The sequence below is a fragment of the Alosa sapidissima genome, chromosome 11, assembly GCF_018492685.1.
Source record: "Alosa sapidissima isolate fAloSap1 chromosome 11, fAloSap1.pri, whole genome shotgun sequence".
NCBI classification, from domain to species: Eukaryota; Metazoa; Chordata; class Actinopteri; order Clupeiformes; family Clupeidae; genus Alosa; species Alosa sapidissima.
Window position 1 is genome coordinate 801,572 of NC_055967.1, and position 23,449 is coordinate 825,020.

Genomic DNA, 23,449 nt, shown 5'->3' on the forward strand with positions numbered 1-23,449 from the left:
AGTTGCACAACTGTGGTGGGATAACTTATTCTAATAGGCTATTGCTTGATTTGATACTTTCTTTGTTGTTGCATTAAATTATTGCCACTCCATATCACATCCAGTTGCCTATTTTGCATTCCTTTTCACACAATGTTTGGTTATTAGTAATGTGCAGTTTAGTACTAGTATCTAGGATATAGTGATGTAACTTTTGAAGGCGTTTTACTTTTTCTGTGTATTTTTTTATGTGCCATCCTTCTCTGAGCCTGTGCCCCAGCCTGGCTCACCCGTCAAAACTGTTCTAGACCCCTCACTCCTCAGCTCTGTCTGAAACACAGGGTGCATGACTTAGGTGAAAAGATGGCATGCTCCACCAACGTAGTCTCACCAAGGCCCACACCGGAGAGCAGAGTTCCCAAACAGTTTGGCTTTACCGTAAGCTGTACCTGGACCAGATTAATCTCCAGCATAATTACCGACAGATCGCTAATGGTGAATACACAGACACATTACCTTGAAATGGGGACACAAGACAGTCTCCTAGCTTAACAGGCATATAATGTGAACATCCCACATTCCCATCTCACATTCTGTGCATTGTGGTTACTTCTACATCATTCACATTACACACAATATATATGATTTAATCTGCTCTATATATGCTACAAGTTATAAGACAACACTGCAATACATTTAATTTGATTATAATGAATTAAAACTACTTGCATGGTGATTGGGGGGTAATTGCTAGAAGACACTGGACACCTAGGCCTACAGTAATTTCACCACTTGTTGCCTTTGGCCAAATGCCAAACATAAAAAAAATTCCGCTAACTAACTAAACAATACCATGACACTCTAGGGCATTGCAAGCTATTTTTGTTTTCCTCTCTTGGTATATTTTTCATAACACTGTAACATATCCAACAGCTTTTTTGTAACTCACATGAAATTAAATAACAATAAGCTGTTGGAGCTACTGAAGACTGTGACCGTAAAACTCCCTGAGAGATAGATTTTCCTTTATCTGAATATATAGTCCTACCTAGAAAACCTATGTCCTGGTGCAGTATTACCACGTTGACAATCTTGAAATAACAGAAAATTATTGACTATGTGAAACAAAGTGAAAAAAAGAATGTTTATATTGTTTACAAAGTCAGTTACTCCATGCAATGAACAAGAATGGTGTGATGCTGGTTCAGCTGGTCCTGCAAAGACTGTCAGTCACTTCATTCCCACAGGTCTTCGCCTTCTTACAATAGGCCTAAAGCAAAATAAAGTTATGTAAAATAAACTTTAAAAAGTAGATATCAGCATGGGTAAACCCTGTTAAAATTAGACATGGCAAAGGGAAAGATAGTTTAGAAGAAACAAGGAAAGTGATCATCTCCATACCTGACCACACATCTGTAATGTTGTTTGCTGTAGCTTGTTTTTCAGTTTTTGCATCCTTTGAGAGAAAGAGAGAGAGACTGATGCTGTGCCTCTTCAGACAAAAACCAAGCTCAAAGATGGGGAAAGCAATAAAGAGAGACCAACAGAGAGATTTTCAACAGTACACAAAGCCTTTCACTGAGTCCACTGTTCTAATGCCATGTGTGACAAGCAACAAGGATTAATAAGGGAGATACACCATTGTGGGAAATACGTAGCTGTGAGAACGATACACAGTACAGACTCTGAATCACCAATCATCATGTTTGTGTGTGTTTTACTGTATCCAGGCAAAAGGAACTCAGATTTTCCATTCCTTCCTTGAAGCAGCATTTTCCTGAACCTGAGCCAGGAAAGTTTGTGGGGCTTGGCAAATGGGCTCTGAGTGGCTGGGCTTGTCAGCCTGATTATAAGTCAGAGAACTTTATATAATCAGCTCTCTGAGACAATCTCTTTTGTTTAAAATGCTTAATCACAAAGGTAAACGACCACACATACGACACCACAAGCAACGATACAGAACATGTCTAATTTAATATATGCAGTTTTTGCTCAAAATGTCCTGTGACATCGCAAATATGCTGAAAAAAGGAAATGTGTTAAAATATAACAAAATATACAAAATATATTCTAAATATACTGTTGAATAAATCTGTTGATAATATGTTTGCAAATATATTATAGCAAAAATATATTGCAGCTGTAAACCATGTTTATGTTAGTTCTTAGCAGATGTCCAAAGAGACTTACAATGACAATCAATTACAATAAACATTACATTTACATTAAAAATTAACAGTTTAAAGGAGAGGCATAAAGTCATAGCCTACATTTGAAAAAAATATAAATTATAGTAATGAACTTAAAAGAATTTAGCAGAATAAAAATAAGCATTACATACACAAAGCGGGATTCTAAGGATAATTAATTTACTTAAATCCTTAGTCACTTAAAAGTAGCAGTGTCAAAGTGTAATTGAATTGAGTTTGTGTATTTGAATCATAGGCAATATAACTATATATATTCTTTTGATCCCGTGAGGGAAATTTGGTCTCTGCATTTATCCCAATCCGTGAATTAGTGAAACACACTCAGCACACAGTGTACACACAGTGAGGTGAAGCACACACTAATCCCGGCGCAGTGAGCTGCCTGCAACAACAGCGGCGCTCGGGGAGCAGTGAGGGTTAGGTGCCTTGCCCAAGGGCACTTCAGCCGTGCCTACTGGTCGGGGTTCGAACCGGCAACCCTCCGGTTACAAGTCCAAAGTGCTAACCAGTAGGCCATGGCTACCTCTAAGAAAGAGTGGATAGAAACACTCCATAGGATTTGAAATAAAGTGAAGTTTATTTTAACCAGTTTTTGTCCTGGGTGCCGTTTCTACTGCACAGCCTCAAGCTCAGTTTGATGGCATAGATGTGACGTTGAACAACACAGTTGCAGTAATTCTTATGGTAGCCACAGCAAGAAAATGTAGAATTTGCAGAGTGCTTTGAGTTCAAAAGCAGCTTTTGAGAGGTGATCTGTTCCAACATAGTGATAATCCAGCAAAATGTCACAAATGTTTGTTTTTTTCGGATGCTATCCATATTAGCCTGGTAAACCAAACATTTTCACAAAGTGAAGAGTCTGGACACTCACGATTGCGAAACCTTTCCAACACTAGCATGGTGATGGGTGTAGACATATTGTTAACTTTGAAATCATTGGTCCAGTCTAACCAATCACATTGACCAGAGATTCCTAACGTTACCTCCTCCTTATCTTTACAAACTGACAATAAACAGTATTGGCAGTCAGGAAACAATGTATGTGGGCCTACATTTGCTGTAAATAAATGTACACATTCTTCCGACTGCAACTTTTGAAGTTTGCAGGCGTTGCTACTACCGTTTACCACAGCTGCTTTTGATTTCAAAACTATAGCATCATCCTCTCTCATCGCTGATTGGGCAGGTAATCCGCCGACCGATGGAAACGTTAGTGTTTCAGACTAGTAACTCCCTGAAAGGAGATCTAAGTGGGCGTGGCCAGGCCAATCCACTATGGCTCTCTCCCGAATTGCCTTCGGACTTATTATTCAGACAATGTGGATACTTTTGTGTGACTGAAAGTCGTATGTTCATCATGTCATTGTTAGTTTACAGGTTTATAATTATCATTTTTTTACAGGGCCTATGGAGCCAAGTCATACAGGGCTGTATTTATCTGGAAAATAACAACGGTCACATAAAGATTAAGGGCGCAAGTTTGGCGGCAATATAGGTACCTATATCTATGGGAAGCTTCGTCAAGGTGGGGACTCTGAAATGGGAAAGACCTCTCCGGTGAAGTGAAATTAAATAAACCAATCTCATTCAACCAGTGTTAAATTCTGATATATGTATCAATCTTTTTCTCAGCCCACTTTCTGCATCTGTCTTTGCTCTGGCCAGAGACTGGGCATGACATTTCTGTCGGGCGGCTTGTTAACAGATTCAGTGTAAACAAAGAGCATTCGATGCTACACAACAGTCAGATGCATGATCATTGAGGACCCAACACACCCAAGGTACCGCAGCATAATGGCCCATACCACCAGGATGGGAAAAAAAGCTTTTGTTAAACAATAATAAAACATAGAGGCAAGCTTGCCAACTGCACATATAGTTAAGCACTGTTGCACATTTCTCTTTCTCTTGCTGCTACTAAATTCAATTATCTACCACTATATATACCTCCTTATAGTCACATGTCCATAGATAAGTTTGTTGTGTTCTGTGACAAATCTGTTATACTCTGTCTGCCTGCTGTTTATGTGTCTGTTGTTCTGTCTAATGTTTGTCTACTTGTCTACTTGTACTACACTTCATGCAGTGTCTGTACTTTATTTTTTTTGTGTGCGCTTCAATGTTGTCCTGTCAGCACTGTGTTTTTATGTAGCACCATGGTCCCGGTGAAATGATGTTTTGTTTCACTGTGTAAAATATATGGTTGAAAGCCTGTTTGACTACTTGACTTTAGATGCTCGCATGTAGTTAGGACAAGTTAGGCTTTTTACTATGACCTACCATATCTGGTTTGTCAGACATGTTCATATTACTGAAGTGTGGTGCCAGCCACACTTGCTTCTTTCATGTGGACAAAAAGTAGCGTTGTACCAGTTAACTCCAGACTCCAACAACAGATGATAGCTTTAAGTATTAGTGTGTTTACATTTCCACATTCCAGTTTTCTTATTTCCCCTGCAGCATACACATTCCTAGGGATTGGCCTGGGCCATTTTAGGGGCAGGTGGAATTACTAGTGTGCAACCACATGAGGCTTTATATCAACTTTCCAAATTGAGTCATATATTTCTGAAATTGATTATAGGCTTCTTTGTCAAGTTTCTTCAGGCACTAATTCAAGTCCAATAAAGAAGAGATCTGGAAATCATCAGGGACTGGTCAAGCCATATTCAAATGTTGAAAAACAGAAAGCGCCTGTCAATTTATTGTAAAGTTTGGTGTGAAATTATAGGCAATATATGTATTTTTACTGATGTAATTGAGTAGGCTACATAGTACAAGTAGGCTACATAATTATTAGTGCATGAAGGTTGAATTCCTTAGGTAATTAGGCCTTTAGACAGGCCCGACGGTGGCACGGGGGATACGACACCCCCAGTTTTTAAGAAACGGCAGTCGTCCCCCTCACTTTTGATAAGGAATTAAAAGCCTTACACGCTAAATAATACTAAATAAATAAAACTTCCCAGTAAAAGCACTACTAACCACAGCCATCTAGACTGCACAATCTCACTTTCACTTAGCATATCTGAAATGTTTGATCACAGCCATCATAAATTAAACCTGGCTATTTCTGTAGACCATCTCCTGCTCATCCCGACGTTAGCTATTATGTTTAGCCTAATAACTCAACTCAACTAGTCTACAGTTTATTAACTCATAAATCATCAAATACTAGATGAGTTACTCTTCCACCACATTTAAGTTCTAAAACATTTATTTACAAGATACAGTTAATTTACTTGAGTTTCCTTAATAAAGTTATCCCTGTATCATATCTAATAGCATTCAGGGGGTCCTAAACTTGTGCCTGTCACAGCTAAGAAGTGAGGAGTTCTTTGAAGCATTGGGCACAACAAGGAAAATCCAAATGATTCTAGACTTTCTGATATGAAAATAAGGAATGGGGGGGCATACACTTCAGTACACCGGCTTACACATCAGTTAGTAGGGGGGTGATACAGGCTATGTGTGTGTGTGTATTGCAAGATGTATATAATATTTTTTTGCTTTTACAAAATTGTGGGCCTGTTTACTAAACAATTTGGTCAACTGAGCTCACATTCTCATGATATACAAAAAAAAAATATTTCTATGACGCCTCCAGGGCTCTCCCACTGAGCAAGCAACATCTATGGACGTCCAAGATATCTTGTCGGCCCGTCCAGGCTATGATCTGGACGTCTATTTGACAGCCAGAATTAGTTGATAAATGACATTGTGACAATAGTCCAGGCCGACCCGGTTCTGAACGTCTATAGACAACCAAAATTAGTTGCAAATACACATTCTACCAGGCCATAATCTAGACGTCTATTTGACAGCCAGAATTAGTTGATAAATGACATTGAGACAATACGTCCAGCCCGACCCGATTTTGAACTAGGGATGTCACAATTACGGATTTTGGTGGTACAATAATTGCCTGAAGAATAATCACAATTTCATGATTAATGAATTAAAATTATGATTGGATCATAAACAGCCACAGCAATGAAAAGGATTGACTGAAGAATGTGTAGGTATTTGTGGGTGCCCACAGCAAGGGCTTACAGTTGGTCTGGCTATGTTGCTGATTGGATCATAAACCACCACAGCAAAGAAGACAAATGACCAAAGAATTTGTTGGACAACACCATCATGAGTTTGGAGGTTGATGAGTCTGGGACGCCAGATACCAGTATTGAGCCTTGGAGGTGCAAGTTAATGTCTGTACCAAATTTGAGGGGGGGAAAACTTTGACCACCAATTCCATCTGTGAGTCAAAGTGAATATTTGTATCACATTTGAAATGATGTCAGAGATTGTTAGAGGTTTTTAATCACCACAATATGATATACATAAGGTCACCATGACCTTGACCTTTGGCTACCAAAATCGTATACATTATTCTTTGAGTCCAAGTGACTGCTTCTAGCCCTGATGGCGTAGGTGCAAAAATTGGACTTACAGATATACTGGTGTATGTCACCCCATGATGTAACTTTGAGCTACCTTAAGGAAAATGTTGCACTCAATATATTAAATCTAGCTTGGAACTGATCAGTAGACATGATTGATGATAATGTACCTCAATTTGTTGACCATAAATTACATAAACATTATTTTTCAACCAATCATTGAAGTAGGCCTAGATATGGATTTGAAATCACTGGCTGAATCACACTATTTAGGCGATTACAATGACAAAAATAAAAAGGCTGAGCATTTTTCTTTTGATTTACAGATCTACAGATGGCTCGTAGTCTACAGATGGCCCGTAGCATGTATCACCCAGGCCTGGTCCTCTCATGGACACACTCTTAAATTATTCCCTGTTAAATTAAAGTAGGCTATTATATTGTTTTGTATGTGTGTCGCTCAAAGGCGAACTGTAGTTCTAAATGGATGGGTGCTATGGTCAAAGGCATTAGTTCCATCTCACTCGTTGTCAAGCAGGCATAACCTAGGATTCTGATAAACATTAGTAAAATCACTATTTTACTTAGCCTACTGCCATGTAACCAATCTGAAAGCCATCCCAGTCATAGGCCTATGCTACAATATTGCTATGTTCTGAACATCTGTCAGAAAGCTTTTTTTTATAGCTCTGATGCAACGTCACTGATCATTTAAACTTCACAACGAGTTCGGAGAATTGAGCTACTTCATAACCTACGGTTATTGTACGTTCTAAAGAACGCATGACAACCATTCAACCAAGCAGTGGTATAACGTTAATTATACCACTGCTTGGTTGAATTTCCCCATAGCCTAGTCATGCGTTCTACTGTCCTATTAGACCAAGCCTGCGTTACTGTTCCGTCTTTTTTAGGCTTCTTTATGCAGGCGCGTTTTCCCCGTTCCCCACTCCTCCCACGAAATTTCCTCTGGAGGCTACATCTTACATTAGGTCGAACCGCTCATCTGGTTGCTCTTCGTGAGCTGTGACAGCATGACTGGTGGACTCAAAGACAGCATACCAGAAGAGGTAAGACCTTGTTGGGCTACTTTTTAAATATTTACCGTTAGCGTACTTTTTACTATTAGTCTAGGCTATAGCCTTGTATAGAATTTCAGAATTGTTTCACGACTCAAATATCCTAATTTTATCTATCGCGTCTTTATGAGTAACTTTTCAATCACAATTTGACGATTGTTACTGGTGGCCCAGGCTGCTATTTTAAAACATGATAACTTGCATCATAGCCTACCTTGGAGGAGTTCTATCTTGGAACAGCCCGTGCTGGATTCTCGTTTTCGTTTATTCTTGCCTACCATTTTAGCTAACCAGACACACTGGTGGTAACGCATCAGATTTGGTTATCAGGTTACAGTGGATGATGTTTTAGTCAAACCTAATGGGTGGTCACATTAACATTTCTAATAGGTCTGCAAAATAAAACGTTTTGAGAAAGTTTTCACTTGGATAAATAGTCCACTGGCTCCCCTAGTGGCGAGTGTCTTTGGAGGGGTGTGGTGCCGTCGCTGTTTTTCCCCCCTACACATTTTACCTAGGCTACAAAAGGCATACAGAAAGGGCCTTATTGCAGCGTCTGCAGTTGTCATTGATATTCATTTGGTTTCCATTTTATTTACAGGAGTATCTCCAGGCACCATTCATTAGAAAACAAGGAAACATATACAAACCAAATAACAAAGACATGGACAACGATAGCATTCTTGAGAAAACAGAGCTGGATGTTCATACGAAGGAAATTGATTTGGTTAATCGGGATCCAAATCATATTAATGATGACGTTGTCAAGGTAAGGACACTAAGGTCTAAAATTAAACTCTCAGACTTACCCAACAAAAAAACTTTTTTGCAACTCTAGGTTATTGTCAGTAGCTGGGAGTAGGATAACTACTAAATGACTAATTAGGTTATGTGCAGTATAGGCCCAGATCTGGCGATAAATGCCTTTAGGGTTCGATAAAAGAAAAAGAAAAAAACTGCATCCTGTTTTAGGGCTTTTTTGGGGGCCAAGCAGCTAAGCTGCGAGGCAACCCATAGTGATTCTATGTTTTCTTCCCTATTGTTATTACGCTTCCGCCATTGGAGTCTATGGCAGCCCATAGAACCGTTTGGCGAAAAGTTCTGAAATTTGGCACACTGATTGGGGACAGTCCAATAAATAAATTTCAAATAAAGTTTCATGTTGGCACCACGAACCCTCTAGCGCCACCAACAGGCCAAGTTGGACGTGTGTTCACGCACGTAACTTTTGACCCGTTGACCCGATTGTCAAAATTGTGGTATCGTTGGAATCCTTGGACCAAGCCACCCTATGACGTCAATTTCTGCCATGATGGATTTTCCGCCATTTTGGATTTTTTCAAAAACCTTTAAAAAGTTTCACGTCTCACATAGTTTGTCCGATTTTCACGAAACTTAGCACATAACATCTTCAGACCAAGCCGCACAAAAGTTATCAATTTTCATCTTCGGAACTAAAACTGTTTGCCCATAACAGCCAATCGAAATATGCGGCGAAGCCGCCAAACAGGAAGTGAGCTCATATCTCAGCAACCCTTTCATCTGTCATAACCAAACTTAGTACATGGACTCATAACCCCATCAGTAGGGCACTCAAAAAATCTGGTGACCTTTGACCTTTAGGAGGTGCTGTAATTAGCGAAAATGCATTTTTGCCTGTAGCTGTTCATATGTTTGGAATTAAAAAGTACTAGTGGTGTCCTTAGTCCAACTTGTGATGTCAATTTAATTAATTCGGCCACCATATTGGATTTAATCAAAAACACGTAAAAAATTTCACAGGTCACAAATTTCATCTGATGTTCACCAAAATTTGCACAGATCATCTTCAGACGATGCCATAATCATGTATTTCTTTCTGGAACAATTGACAAAAGCATTTGCCCGTAACGGCCAATCGTAATTGTTGGCGCTAGTTAGCCGATGCTACCAACAGCTTTTTCAATGGTGGTGCTTCGGCATCGGGCTAGCCATGCAAATAAATCACTGTTTTACACCATTTACGAGGCTCAATGTATCTCCACACTTCATTGGTAGACTTCCGAGGGACCTGACATTTAAAACGAGACATTGAGAACTTTGAAAAAGCACTGGTAGTTTACTTACAAGACGATTTATACAGACAGTATCTTCACGAAGTTTAGCGTTTGCAGCCATCTTGAATTTAGTCACGATAAGTCGAGCGACGTGTAAGAATGAACAGGTATGATAAGGGATCAGATTCCAAAAATAATTCAGTGGAAATGCATGGATTCCAGTTGCTGCTACTGGAAGAAACTGGAATCCATGCATTTCCACAGTTCTCTTCTCTTGTTCTCTTTAGCGCAATTGACTTCGCGCAAATCGCTTTGTGGGCGGATCTTGGGCGCTGTTTCTATTTTACCGGCGGGTTAATGACTGTTGCGCCCGACGCAAATCTAAAATGGGGTGGTCTGAAGTAGCTACATTAATCATGGGTGTGGTTTGGGCTTAACGTGCAAAAAAACAATCAGAGCATCATCTCACATTCCCTTTAACAACAGGCACGCTTGTTTCATAGCGGATTGCTATTATGATGGTGGAATTGCCAGGCGCAGCCAGGAACGGTTCACAGCGCTATAGTCAGTTGGGAACAGTTTGCTATTGATTTTTCCTCTTGACAAAATGTAATACAGAAATGTCACTTTCCGATGTTTTGGGATCACTCTCACTGAATCATAAAGTTATGAATGCATGGTGATATTTTTGCAATGTAATCTACCTCACTATAGAGTATAGACAATGCAGATCTATCAGATAAGCTTTCCTCTCCCGTGCTGCTGCTGGGGCATTTGGATTAAATGGCATTGGCATGCAGTTCAAAATGACGTCTCATTAAGTCCTCTAATATTTCCTAATTTATGTCATCAACACATCCGTGATTCGTGGAAATGTGTACGCTAGATTTATACCTATTTTTTCACATCGGACACCACACTGATTTCCCTCGTGTAGCAATATTTGTCCTTGTAATTATGTATGGTTTGGAGAAATGGGAACTGCGTCGTATAGATGAGAGGAGCAAAGTGCATTGCGCAACACAGGCGCCCAAGCGCTCATGCAGGTGGAAGCTACGGCTGTACTTTACCATCAGGCAACAGTTTCCAAGTTGACCTAACTTTCCAACTCTGCACAGTATCCCATTAACTGCATGACAATAGGCTATTTACAATATTTTATGTAAAGTAGAGTTTGTAAACACGTTATCATCAACTTAATGCACGCACAACTTTTGTTTGAGCAGGAGAGAGAATAACAATGAATGGATGCAGCAACTATTGAACTAACTGAAATTGTAGAGAAGGCTACTTGCTGCTTTCTTTTACTGTCTATGGTTGCTGGTTAACAGCACATAATAAGCTTATTTAAGCGAATTCACAAACTCAAGACTTCAAGGCCATCATGGATATAAAACGTTTTTTGAAAACAACGAAAGGATGGAGGGAACATAGCAAAGCTTGGAGTTATTTCAGATGGGCTACAACAAGGTAGGCAAAATTGTGGTGCTTGTCAAAACCTTAGCGCAGCTGGAATAATGCTTATAGGCTGATGTTAAAGCGCACACAATGTTTAAAGCCATACACAACGGTAAATTGGAACAAAACTAAAGGTAACTTTAGCCTTTATAGGGCTGTATAAAGTTGTCCAAATTAATAGGTCGTAATTAGGCGTTGTTGTTGTAAAGACATTGCATGTAGTAGTGTTAATATTGTCACCTATTTTTTATTTAGTCTTAGTCTTAGTCTTGTGACGAAATGTCCTTTTAAGTCTTTGTCGTATTTAGTCATTCAAATATCATTTTTGTTAGTCAAGTTTTAGTCAACTAAAAGTCTCGTCATTTATAGTCTAGTTTTAGTCAAAAGAAAACTAAAGCTATCTTAGTCTCAGTCAGTTTTAGTCAAAACATTTTAGTCTTTTTTTATAACAAATTATTTCTGATTACCATTTCAGTCAAATAGTGTTTCACACATCTCAATTTTCTAACAATATTGTGTGTCCACAGGGCTACTCGACTGTTATAATTACTCATTCTGATTTTTTTGTCAGTCAGTACATGCACAGGTAAGTCGAGCTACAGTTATAGCTCGGCTGGGATTTGGCCATAGACAGTAAAAGATTTGACTGGACCACTGTCATGATCTTCATAGACCAGTGTTTCACAAAGTGTGGTCCGGGGACCACTGGTGGTCCGCAAGCTATCCCAAGTGGTCCATGAGCAGACGTGGTAAAATATAATATAGATGAGTTGTTTGCAATATTGAACCAACTGTTCTACAACACTGTCTATGTCAGATACGCCAGTTTAAATCATATTAATCCTCTGACACAATTAAACAAAGTGCAAAGACAATAAGCAAGGTGGTTCAGTGAGTATTGTGTAGGCTAATATACTGCTAGGTCTATTTTTTTTTAGCTAGGTGGTCCGTGTGTTTCTTTTTTATTGATTAGTTAAGTGGTCCTTCATCTGAAAAAGTTTGAGAAACACTGTCTTGGACCCAAGTATGAATGTTTTACTCCGCCACGCTAGATGGCGATATGCGCCCAAACGCAACACAAACTCTCAATCTTAGCTAACTTGCTAGCGAACTTTCCATATTAGCTTACTTGCTAGCAAACTTTGCATCATCAGTGTAACTAGTTAAATAGTTGACATTACTTGCTGAACATTTTCGTATGGACATTCTGGGGGATGTTAATTTGTATATGTATGAGAGAAGCTTCAACTTCTGGGTATGTAGCATTGTGGCATAAAGCCTAACTCCTAAATCTCCGGTGTTCTTGTTCCATGTAGTTTCCTGCTGCAGCCACAGGGTTGCAGCAACAGCACGTAGACTAGCCTACAGGAAAGCTGCTGCGCATGAACCATGAACTCATTCGGAATATTTTGAAAAGGTAACAGCTATTCTGTCTTCTCATTTGGTAGATGAAAATGGAAGAGAAATTTTATCTTAGTTTTTATTTCATGCAAAACATTTTAGTCTCGTCTTTTTTCGTCAACAATAATGCATCTTAAGATAGTCTTAGTCAGTGTTTCAGGACATTAGTGCAGTCTCGTCATCATCTCGTCTTAGTCATGTAAAAAAAGGTTGTTGACGAACATTTTTCCTCTCGTCTCGTCTGACGAAATTAACACTAGCATGTAGATGTACTATATAGGCTACTAAATTTTTAGTTGACCAATGCACGAACAAACCCAGGAAACGGACAAATATTATCAAGGCTTTGAATGTTTCCATCTGTGCACAGGGTGTCTGTAGATCGGTGTGCATAGCATTCATTCCTGCAGGCCTGTGGCCATGCATGCGCCCTTAAAATAGCATCTGAATTAGCGCCACTGACTTTAGACCAGGTCTGTGGCGGAATTGTTTTCTGAAACTGTAAAATATCAACCGGGAGTGTTTGTGCCGGAACACGCCCCCTCTTTTCACTTAAACGCCCCCGTGGGCGCACATGTACCTGTGGACGGAAAATTCCAATATGCGCTGACTGCAAAATAGGAAAGACAAAAGCGCGAGTATACAAAGTCAATTGCGCTAGAGTGCAAAATAGAGCCCTATGTGTTTTATCCTGAATCGGTTCCTGATCGTTTGTCGATGAACGTTGGTTGGCCGCTGGTGGTATGCCGCCGGTGGTGTGCCACTTGTGGTCCACCGTTGGACCACCATCTCTTTAAATTTAACTTGTCATGAATATTAAGAAAAGTTATTAAAATGATATATGGAGTATAACTGAACAAATTAAAAAGATTTTAGACCAATAATGGCAAGATATTGGGCCATTATTGGTTGGTATGGTACTGTTGGTAATATTTACATGTAAGCTTAAATTTTCTCCTAAAAGAGGTAAATGTTTGTGGCGATCGTCATCTTGCTTTCAAGTAATAAACAGTTGGAAACGTTTTAAAATAAAGACTTACACTGTCAAAACAGTTATTTGCAATCTTCCAGTTAAATATTTTACTTCACAACACAGGTTATAAGCGCCACTAAATGCAGTTCAGCCACTGGTCTAGCCTGCTAATGTATGCTATCAGAATGGATAGTTACGGTTTGAATTCCACAATGCGTAAATATAATCCAATTATGATCTCTGATCATGCCCCTGTTAGTATGACAATAAAACTCCCATCTCAAAGGCTAAGACGGTCATGGCGGCTTGATCCACTTCTGCTTGCTGACTCTGACTTTGTTTTGTTTGTTGAAGAACAAATAGATATCTACTTAGATACAAATGTTACTGATGACGTCTCAGCTTCAACATTATGGAAAGCACTTAAGGTATATCTTAGAGGGCAGATCATTGCTCATAATGCTTACACAAGGAAAATTCACCAAAATAACTTTGCAGATCTGTCCTCTAGAATTAAGGCTCTGGATAGCCGCATTTCGGCTTCTCTAACTCCAGATTTGGTCAAGGCGAGAATAGGCTTGCAAACTGAAGCTGATCTTTTGTCAACTACTGAGGCAGAAAGGTTAATCTTTAAATCCCGCTCTAGATTCTACGAAGAGGGCGATAAACCTTCCAAATTACTGACCAGTCAGCTTCGTCAAAAAGCAGCATCTCATGTCATCTCCCAAATTACATTATCTGATGGCTCTGTAACTGAGGATCATCAAGCCATCAATGATCAATTCAGAGAGTTTTACTCCAACTTATACTCCTCAGACCTGATCAGCACCAATTCAACACTTTTTTCTCTAATTTAGATATTCCTACAATTGATTCTGAAACCAAGGTGAACTTAGAACAGCCAATCACACAAGATGAAATATTAACTGCAATAATGTCTCTACAAAGTGGTAAGGCCCCTGGCCCTGATGGATTCCCCACAGAATTCTACAAAAAATTTAAGGACCAACTCGCCCCTCTTCTTCTCTCAGTCTATAAGGAAGCACTAAAAAATAAAATTCTCCCACCCACCCTCCGTCAGGCATCTATCACACTACTGCTGAAAAAAAACAAAGACCCGCTTGACTGTTCATCATACAGACCCATCAGTTTGACAAATTGTGATGGTAAAGTATTCTCAAAAGTTATTGCACTCCGCCTTGAGTCAGCCCTTCCTTATTTAATTTCAGAAGACCAGACTGGATTCATCCAGGACAGGCAGTCCTATTTTAATTTGAGGCGCCTGTTTAACATTATATATACTAAACCTAGTAAATCTCCAGAAGCTGTAATATCACTTGATGCCGAAAAGGCATTCGATAGGGTCGAATGGGACTATCTTTTCCATACATTGTCTAGATTTGGATTTGGCCGTAAGTTCATTAAACTAATTAAGTTGATATACACTGACCCAACTTCATCAGTTTATACCAATTCAGTCTCCTCTGATTACTTTTCTTTACACAGGGGGACCAAACAAGGAGATCCACTAAGTCCACTACTTTTTGTTCTAGCTATAGAGCCACTTTCAATAGCTCTAAGAAGCAATAGTCGCATTCAAGGTATTGTGCGTGGTGGCCTAACACACACAGTCTCACTCTATGCAGACGATTTATTATTATATACCACCAATCCTATCGCGAGCATACCTGAAGCTCTAACTGTCCTGGAGAACTTTGGAAAAATATCAGGGTACAAAATTAATAATAACAAAAGCGAGTACTTTCCCATTAATAAAACTGCCGAAAAATATCCCAACCTACCATTTAAGCTCTCAGGTGACTCTTTTACATATCTTGGAGTAGAAGTTACCAAGTCCTACCATCATTTATTTAAGAAAAATTTTGCCCCTCTTCTGGAGCAGACCAAAAAAAGACATCAAACGCTGGTCCACTTTACCATTATCCCTTATTGGGAGAATAAACTCTGTAAAAATGAACATAGTACCCAAATATCTTTATTTATTTCAAGCTGTACCTATTTTTATACCACTGACATTTTTTTGGGCATTTAATCAAACAATCTCTCCTTTTATTTGGAATAATAAATCAGCACGCATAAGGAAAGAATTTTTGGAGAGACCAAAAACCTGTGGCGGACTTTCCTTACCAAACCTCCGTTCATATTATTGGGCTGCAAATCTGAATGTTATCTCTTTATGGTTGAAAGATTGGAGTGGCACTGCTCCTGCGTGGCTTCAAATCGAACAAGCCACAAGCAGTCCACACTCACTCCCCACTTTACTCTGTGCATCCCTGCCACCAACGGTTAATAATGTGAGTGGAAATGTAATGGTAACTCAGTCATTACACATTCTGAAACAATTCAACAAATGCTTGGGTATCCAGAGCATCTCTTCCCACTCTCCTATAGTAAATAACCACCTTTTCCGGCCATCTTTATTAGATAAAGGCTTCCAAACCTGGCATGACAAAGGTATACATAGCATTAGGGATTTATATATTGATAATACTTTTGCGAGTTTTGAACAACTGTCTGCAAAATATGAGCTGACAAATGCCCACTTTTTCCGCTACTTACAAGTCAGGGATTTTGTACGTAAGAAATTTGCCAATTTCCCAAACCCTCCCCCTTTGTCTTGTCTAGACTCTCTGTTAAGGGTGAATTTGTTAAAAAAAGGTAGGGTGTCAATGATTTATTCACAGATAATTGAATTCCACAATGCCATCATTCAAAGACCATTTGGTCATAGCCCACCAAATATGTAGATCTAAATGTACTAAACAAACACACCTACTGTACCTACCTATATTTTGCTAGGTGCACTTGCGGGAATCACACCAGAATGCCCACAGAAGCAGAGAATGTGCACTGCAAAAAATGAATTCTAACCAAGTGTTATTGATCTTATATTAAGATTAAAAAATCTATTTGGTATTGTTTTTAGTATGAAAAGACTTACCTAGCGCCCTCTCAAAAGAGCATTTTGACTTAATTTAAGAAGACTTTAACTTATTTTAAGGAGTCTTATCAAGATAAATTTGCTCAACGCACTGGCAGACAAATTTGCTTGTTTTTAGGACAAATTTGCTTAACGCACTGGCAGACAAATTTGCTTGTTTTCAAGATGAGATGTCTTAAAATAAGTCAAATTTCTTTTAAATTAAGTCAAATGATTTCACAAAAAAGCGCTTGGTAAGTCTCTTTATACTGAAAACAATACCAACTCGTTTTTTTTATCTTGATATAAGATTAATAACACTTGGTTAGATTTGGTTAGATAAGCAGTTTTTGCAGTGTGTGCTGCAAGGAGACTCCTCCGGCAATGAGAATTATGGCTTTGGTTGATAGCCTACATTGGCAAAGGTTACTCATGTTGTTTATTGTCACGTATGACTGCTAAGGTGGTTAGAAAAATGGGTGACACCAGTACCCCTGTTGTCTGTATGACCCTCCACCCAGGATTAGAACCAGTCTGCCTTAACATAATATACTCCCTTCAAAATGCACTAAACATTTATAGAGCCAACTATGGCCCCTTGCGAGACATGATGGGAGATGAAAGGTAAGATAAACCATCTTTAGCCTAAAAGGTAAAAAAAAAACTGATGAAACTCCTAAAGCGAATATACAAAATAGGTCAATTTCCAATAAACAACTTCATTATATTTACATACAGCAGTGGTTCTCAAAGTGTGGTCCGCAAGCTATCCCAAGTGGTCTGCGAGTAGATGTGGTAAAATATAAATAGAGGAGCTGTTTGCAATATTGAACCAATTTGTATGTAAATCCAAACAGTTCTGCAACACTGCCTATTAGGCCTGCACGATTCAGGGAAAAATATGAATCACGATTTTTTTAAGCTTAGAATTGATATTACAATTCTCTGCCACGATTCCCCTCACAAAGTGTAATATTTATTGCACACATGAACCATGACAAAACAAAACAATTTGGCAGTACCAAACATAGATTTTGGCACCTATTGCACATTGTGTATCGCCCAAGCCTGTAAACATAGAGGCTTCAAAAAGAAAATGCTGGCCATTGAAGTACAGTAGGCTACCAAAAATAGTACATGTAAGACATTGAACTAAATATGGTCCTGATACAGGCTCTATCTGAACTCCTTGAACATGTCTTTACATAACTAAAACATGTCAATCAACATACTGCAGCTACAGCTTCAGTCTCTAGAGAAATGGACTTTGTCAATTTAGGTACAGTATCAAAAACATAATGATGTTTTAGCACACTCTTGAACTGCTTGCCTTTTGGAGAATTAACATTCAAATGGCCATTTAGTTCGGTTTGAGACTGAGTGGTTGGCTGATTCTCGTCACTAGTACCTAATGTTTTTTGCAGTAGCCTACGCTAGGCTACAGATTATTTCTTAAAAGTTATCACTCCACTACAGGTTCATTTATCAAACTGGTGCTTAGCCTACTCTACATCCTTTGCAAATTCAGCCACGTAGTTTGGTAGAGAGACGTTTGAATAAATTAGCGTTTGAGACTGACAACTCGATTGACAACGTTGTGATAAGTAGGTTATACTAACTTTGCAAAGTTAACTTGAATGCATCAATTTTGAATAAAGTTGTCTAGGCTACACCGCGTTAGTCTGCATGAACAGTCCTTGCACAAGTGGTGCGGGCTGAGGCCAACCTGTTTGACCTGTTTGAGGGAAAGCAGTGCAGGGAGAGAATGTGTGCCCTATCTCTACAATGAAAGAATGTATCTAGGCTAATCTACATTTTAAATAAGCAATCACTGCATGCTGCCATGGAAAAAATAAGTCAATATATTAGAGAAATTGTGAGTAGGGCCTAATGCAGGAATGAACGAGTTATTCAGCCTAACTGTAATTACTGAAATTTGAATTGTAATGCGTCATCTTACTTCGTTAGCCAATACAGTAACTAAATTACAGTAGCGTGAAACTTTGTAATCCATTACCCCCAACAGTGCTAGTAGGCTACCTGGGTTTTAATCAACATTAATTTAGTTTATTTCCTGTTGCACTAGTTCGATGATGCTGCAGCCTCGAAGGCTTTTGAACTACCATACTCGCGCTACCAGTGAAACACGTGACTAAAAGGCGCTTTGTCATTGGCTGAGGTTGAAGCCCTGAACTTGTGAGAGAAGGGAGAGCATTACAGTAGGGTTGGGCGAATGAAGCCCCACGAGGCTTTGGAAGGTTCTTCCTGATTGTATCGTAAGTGTTTCGAAGTGTCAAAGCATCGAATACAAAACAGTGACATCTGGTGGTTAGCAGACATAACGGCGGCTCTCATTAGCGATTAAACAATCACAGACGAAGCCACATGCCGACCAAATGGCCCTTCTCTGACACTGGTTAAACAGAGCGGAGAGACAACGTGTTCTGTTCCCTTGTGAGTAAAAACTATTAGGCCTACAGTCATTGGAATAAACATTATAGTTTTGATATGCTTCTAATGATTCGAATTGAACATGTAATGGTTTGGTTTTAAATAATGCTATGTTTCCGTGAAAATCTCAAAATGGCCTTGGGAGGGTGGTAGCGTGTTCGTATACCGCGCGCGCGACCGGAGTTCAAATCCCGCCATGTTCATAATTGCCATGTGTTAGCATTATTTGATATTGCATGCTTCTCTGTAGTGGTTGTGTTTAAGACTTCATTTGATGTTTTGCAAAAACTAATGGCAAAATAACGTAGGCTAATTGCTGCAGATGACCACAGCAGTGTCAGATAACAGAAAACATATAAAGGGCATTGTGAACAGTGGGGGTTGTGAAAACATGGGGCATTGTGTACAGTGGGGATTGTGAAGTGCTTGTGTAGGGCTACAATTTTAGAAGGGTGCTTGTGCAACAAAACATATGTGTTGACTCCGCAATTGCTCAAAGTTTCGACACTTTAAAGGTTTATCGAATCCGTAAAGCCTTAGGGGTTTGATACAAGCACCGGTGCCCCTGTGTCAAATGTCCCATTTAAACTTTTCAAGCTTTGTACGTCATCAGTCACGTGACCTTACAACTTTGATACACGCTCCGATACATTGTGCCGAAGCAGATTGATTCGCAGAAGTGATACGAGCTTCGGTGCCTCGGTGTCAGACTTCCCATCCCTACATTACAGCGCTTGGGAACGCTTTAAAACTCACAAAAAAGTAGTAGCGTTTGTGATGAATCGCCTTTTCACCTCTCAGGGTGGCTGGCAATGGGCATACTATAGTAGGCTACTCAAACATGTCCTAAAACAACCCTTAACGTTCGTTTTTAAAACTGTGCAACTCACCGAGTGGTTAGTGGTGTTCGTTGATTATTAAAAGCAAATTGATTTCTGTTGGAATACACGTTGCACGTTGATAGCTGCGCCACCGTCTATGCTTCAGGTTCAAATATTGAGCGGTTGTGAATAGTTCCACAATAGCAAATAAGACGGTTGGAAATCATACATTGCGCTGATATATTTGCTTTTAATAATCAACGAACACCACTAACCACTCGGTGAGTTGCACAGTTTTGAAAAACGAACGTTAAAGGAAAATTCCCAGCCAAATTCCTGTGCAACTCACCGAGTGGTTAGTTGTGTTCGTTGATGTTCGTTGAGCGTAGCGAAATACAGTTTCTGTCGTCTTTTATTTGGCATTTTGTAAAATCCCATTGATTTCTGTTGGAAGACTCATTGCAAGTTGATATTACTGCGCCACTGTCCATGCTTCAGGTTCAAATACGAATCATACATTGCGCCGATATATTTGCTTTTTATAGTCAACGTTCTGATTTTTAGATCAAGAAAATTAATCTCTTTGGTACTGTACTCAAGGCTGAGTCTAATGTTCGGGTTAGTGTTGTTGAGGTGAGCTTTGAAGAAAGGAAAGGAGGGACAATCATGTAGGGATTGACAGAGGGAGGGAATTCCAGAGCTTAGGAGCCATGGCACTGAAAGACCTGCCAACTAGGGTAGAGAGTTGAAAATGACAGCAAATATCTGATCTGCCTGTTTAGACTGCAGTCGCATTGGCACATGTCCGATTCATATCAGATCTATTTCCACATAATGAGGCCTGAATCCGATCTGAACAATGATGAAATTGCCCCTCTGGATAAATAAAGTTTTTTGAATTGAATTGAATTGAATTTGGCTAGCTCAATTGCACTGTAGAACTGTACTACTTAAACCAGACGTTTGACAATGTAAAGGCTGCTTCAGGTGAAGGATCGACTTTCCTTTCCTTAATATTCAAATGTTTATTGGCTGTTATAAATCATACTGAATTATTGGTTAGTCTCTCACTTTTATTTGTTTAATAAAAGTGAGGCAGCAACATTTCAACATTTCAAACTCTAGCCATCTTGCACCATAATGACAGCCAAATATGGCTATTCCCTTCACTCATGCTGTTTTTGTCTACTAACAGGGACTTTTATTTTCCCGCAGGTAGAGTTTGAAGATGTCATTGCAGAGCCAGCAGGGACTTACAGCTTTGATGGTGTGTGGAAAGCAAGCTTCACCACATTTACTGTCACCAAGTACTGGTGCTATCGGTTGCTGACAGCACTTGTTGGCATCCCTCTTGCACTGGTGTGGGGCATTTTCTTTGCTATTCTCTCTTTTGTGCACATCTGGGCAGTAGTGCCCTGTGTTAAGAGTTACCTGATTGAAATTCAGTGTGTGAGCCGTGTATACTCTATTTGTGTGCATACATTCCTTGATCCCATGTTTGAAGCCATGGGCAAATGCTTCAGCAGCATACGAGTTTCCACCACCAAAGTAGTGTAATAATGCCTCTAGGGAGGTTGGAAAATGAGTGGAATACAGCAAAAATACTGTACTAAAAAGAACACCAGACTTGCAAGAGATCATCAACATTTTAAAGTTTTTTTTAAATTTAGTAGACAGTCACAAGCTCTTCTGCTTTAACCTTAAAACACCATCCCTTCAGCTTTTCTTTAACAAGCTTTTATGTTACCAGCTAAAGAGTGTATCACTTCAGAAGGTCACTACACTGGCCTCTGCCTTCTCCTGCTGACTTATCATCATACATACAATGTATTCTTTGACTTCAGCCATATAGAACTTTCATAAAGAATATACCGGTATTAAAGGGGTTAATGAGAACATTATCTGAACACTGATCATGAAATAATAAATGTTAATTTTCTGTTAAAGTTGTAAGTCTTGTAATCAGTACAACATGTTGTAGGGTGTATGTGCGTGACAGATTTTTTCTTGAGAATAAGATAATGCTACGGTTACTGATAAGGACATTCAGCACTGATTTTCAGTCTTTGCCTCAGCTCATGTAATCACAGTATATCTGTTGTTTGTGGGTGAATCATCACTGATGATCAGACTGTGTTGGCTAGTATGTCTGACAGAAGCATGTTATGGTGATTTATATCTCAATTGGACTTTTCATGTTTGTGTATCTTTAACTGCTGTTTTCAGGATGCTGTATCATTATATTTCAAAATAACACAAGTCCTTTCATGTTTATTGTACACATCATGTTATGCAGAGCACATTAAAATATGTTAAATCAAATGGGTTTCTATTTTCTGTTCTAATTTCTGTTTCTAATTTTTGTATGTTTGAAGTTTAAACCATTAGAACTCCCACCCCAACATAATAAACCACAAACGTAATGCAGATCTGCACTTTTTAAACAAAATAATCCAACCACTTCTATAAGGGCTCCCAAAATTCTGATTTTTTAACACTATTAAGCAAAGAATGAGTTCAGCAAAATAGTAAGTCAGACCAGTTCCTCAACATGTGCTCTGGATCCAGTCCCTACTAGATTCCTCAAGATGGTAGATGAAAGTTTGGCTCCCTTATTTCTCAAGATAATAAATACCTCATTAGAAACAGGTATATCTACAACTGCTTTTAAAACCGCTGTCTTGAAACCTTTACTTTAAAAGTCAAATCTTGATCATACTATCCTGAGTAATTACAGGGTAATATTACTAGTAATATTACTATATCAAACCTACCTTTCCTGAGCAAAGTACTTGGAAAAAGTTGTTTGTAATGAACATAAAGGAGAAAATACGGCGATTTTTCATATAGATCTCCGTTTCTTGAGGTCATGAGTACTGTCGGTACGAAAACCCCCCCAAAAACAATCGGTTTTACCTAGCTCATGTTGCCTAGCTTCCAGGTAGCTACAGTGCTACACTCTGGGGGCATGTTCATGCCCCCAGAGTATAGCACTGTAGCTGCCTGGCTGCTTTACCAATTGTTTTTGTTGTTTTTCGTACTGACAGTACTCGGTGACCTCAAGAAATGAAGATCTATATGGAAAATTGCCAGATTTCTCCTTTAATACCTTCCTCAAAGAAAACAGTATTTTCGAAAAATGTCAGGTTTTAGATCAAATCACAGCAAAGCAACGGTCCTAGTAAAAATAATTAATTATCTCAGACTTGGTACTGACTTAAACAAAGTCTCAATCCTTATTCTTCTAGATTTGAGTACAGCATTTGACACCACTGATCATGTTTTAATTCACTGCCTTGCGAAGTGGGTTGGTCTCTGATAATGTTGTAAACTGGTTTCAAACCTACATTACTGGCAGAGATGTCAGTCTAGTCTAGAGCAGGGATTCCCAAACTGTGGTACGCGAGGTGCCACAAGGGGGTACGCAAATCTTATCTAATTAATTCATAATACATAATTTTGCATCTGGTTATCAATAAATATCTGGGGATCAATAAAGTATCTATCTATCTATCTATCTATCTATCTAATGATATGTAAATGTGAAATTAAAGGAAATCATTTGTAAACTCTATGTTTCATTAAAAAATAAGCTACCCAAAATGCACATGATTTTCTGAGGGCAGCCACTTGTGGATTTTTGGACGAGGCATGGTAGAGTACCCATCTCTGGTAAAGCAAGCGCTGAAGGTTTTGATCT

General features: G+C 39.1%; 1 protein-coding gene and 1 long non-coding RNA gene across 2 annotated transcripts; one reads left to right on the plus strand and one right to left on the minus strand.

The window, feature by feature from the left end:
- Positions 1–1,109: 1,109 nt before the first annotated feature.
- On the minus strand, positions 1,110–8,112 carry LOC121724314. Its single transcript, XR_006035184.1, has 3 exons — positions 7,883–8,112; positions 1,381–1,435; positions 1,110–1,249 (listed from the first exon to the last, which is right to left on the minus strand). It is a non-coding gene; the product is annotated as an uncharacterized LOC121724314 (long non-coding RNA).
- On the plus strand, positions 7,400–22,071 carry LOC121724313 (caveolin-1-like). The gene is made up of 3 exons (XM_042110772.1): positions 7,400–7,659; positions 8,270–8,437; positions 20,965–22,071. The coding sequence occupies exons 1-3, from the start codon at positions 7,624–7,626 to the stop codon at positions 21,304–21,306; spliced, it is 546 nt and encodes a 181-aa protein (XP_041966706.1). The 5' UTR covers positions 7,400–7,623; the 3' UTR covers positions 21,307–22,071.
- Positions 22,072–23,449: the final 1,378 nt, after the last annotated feature.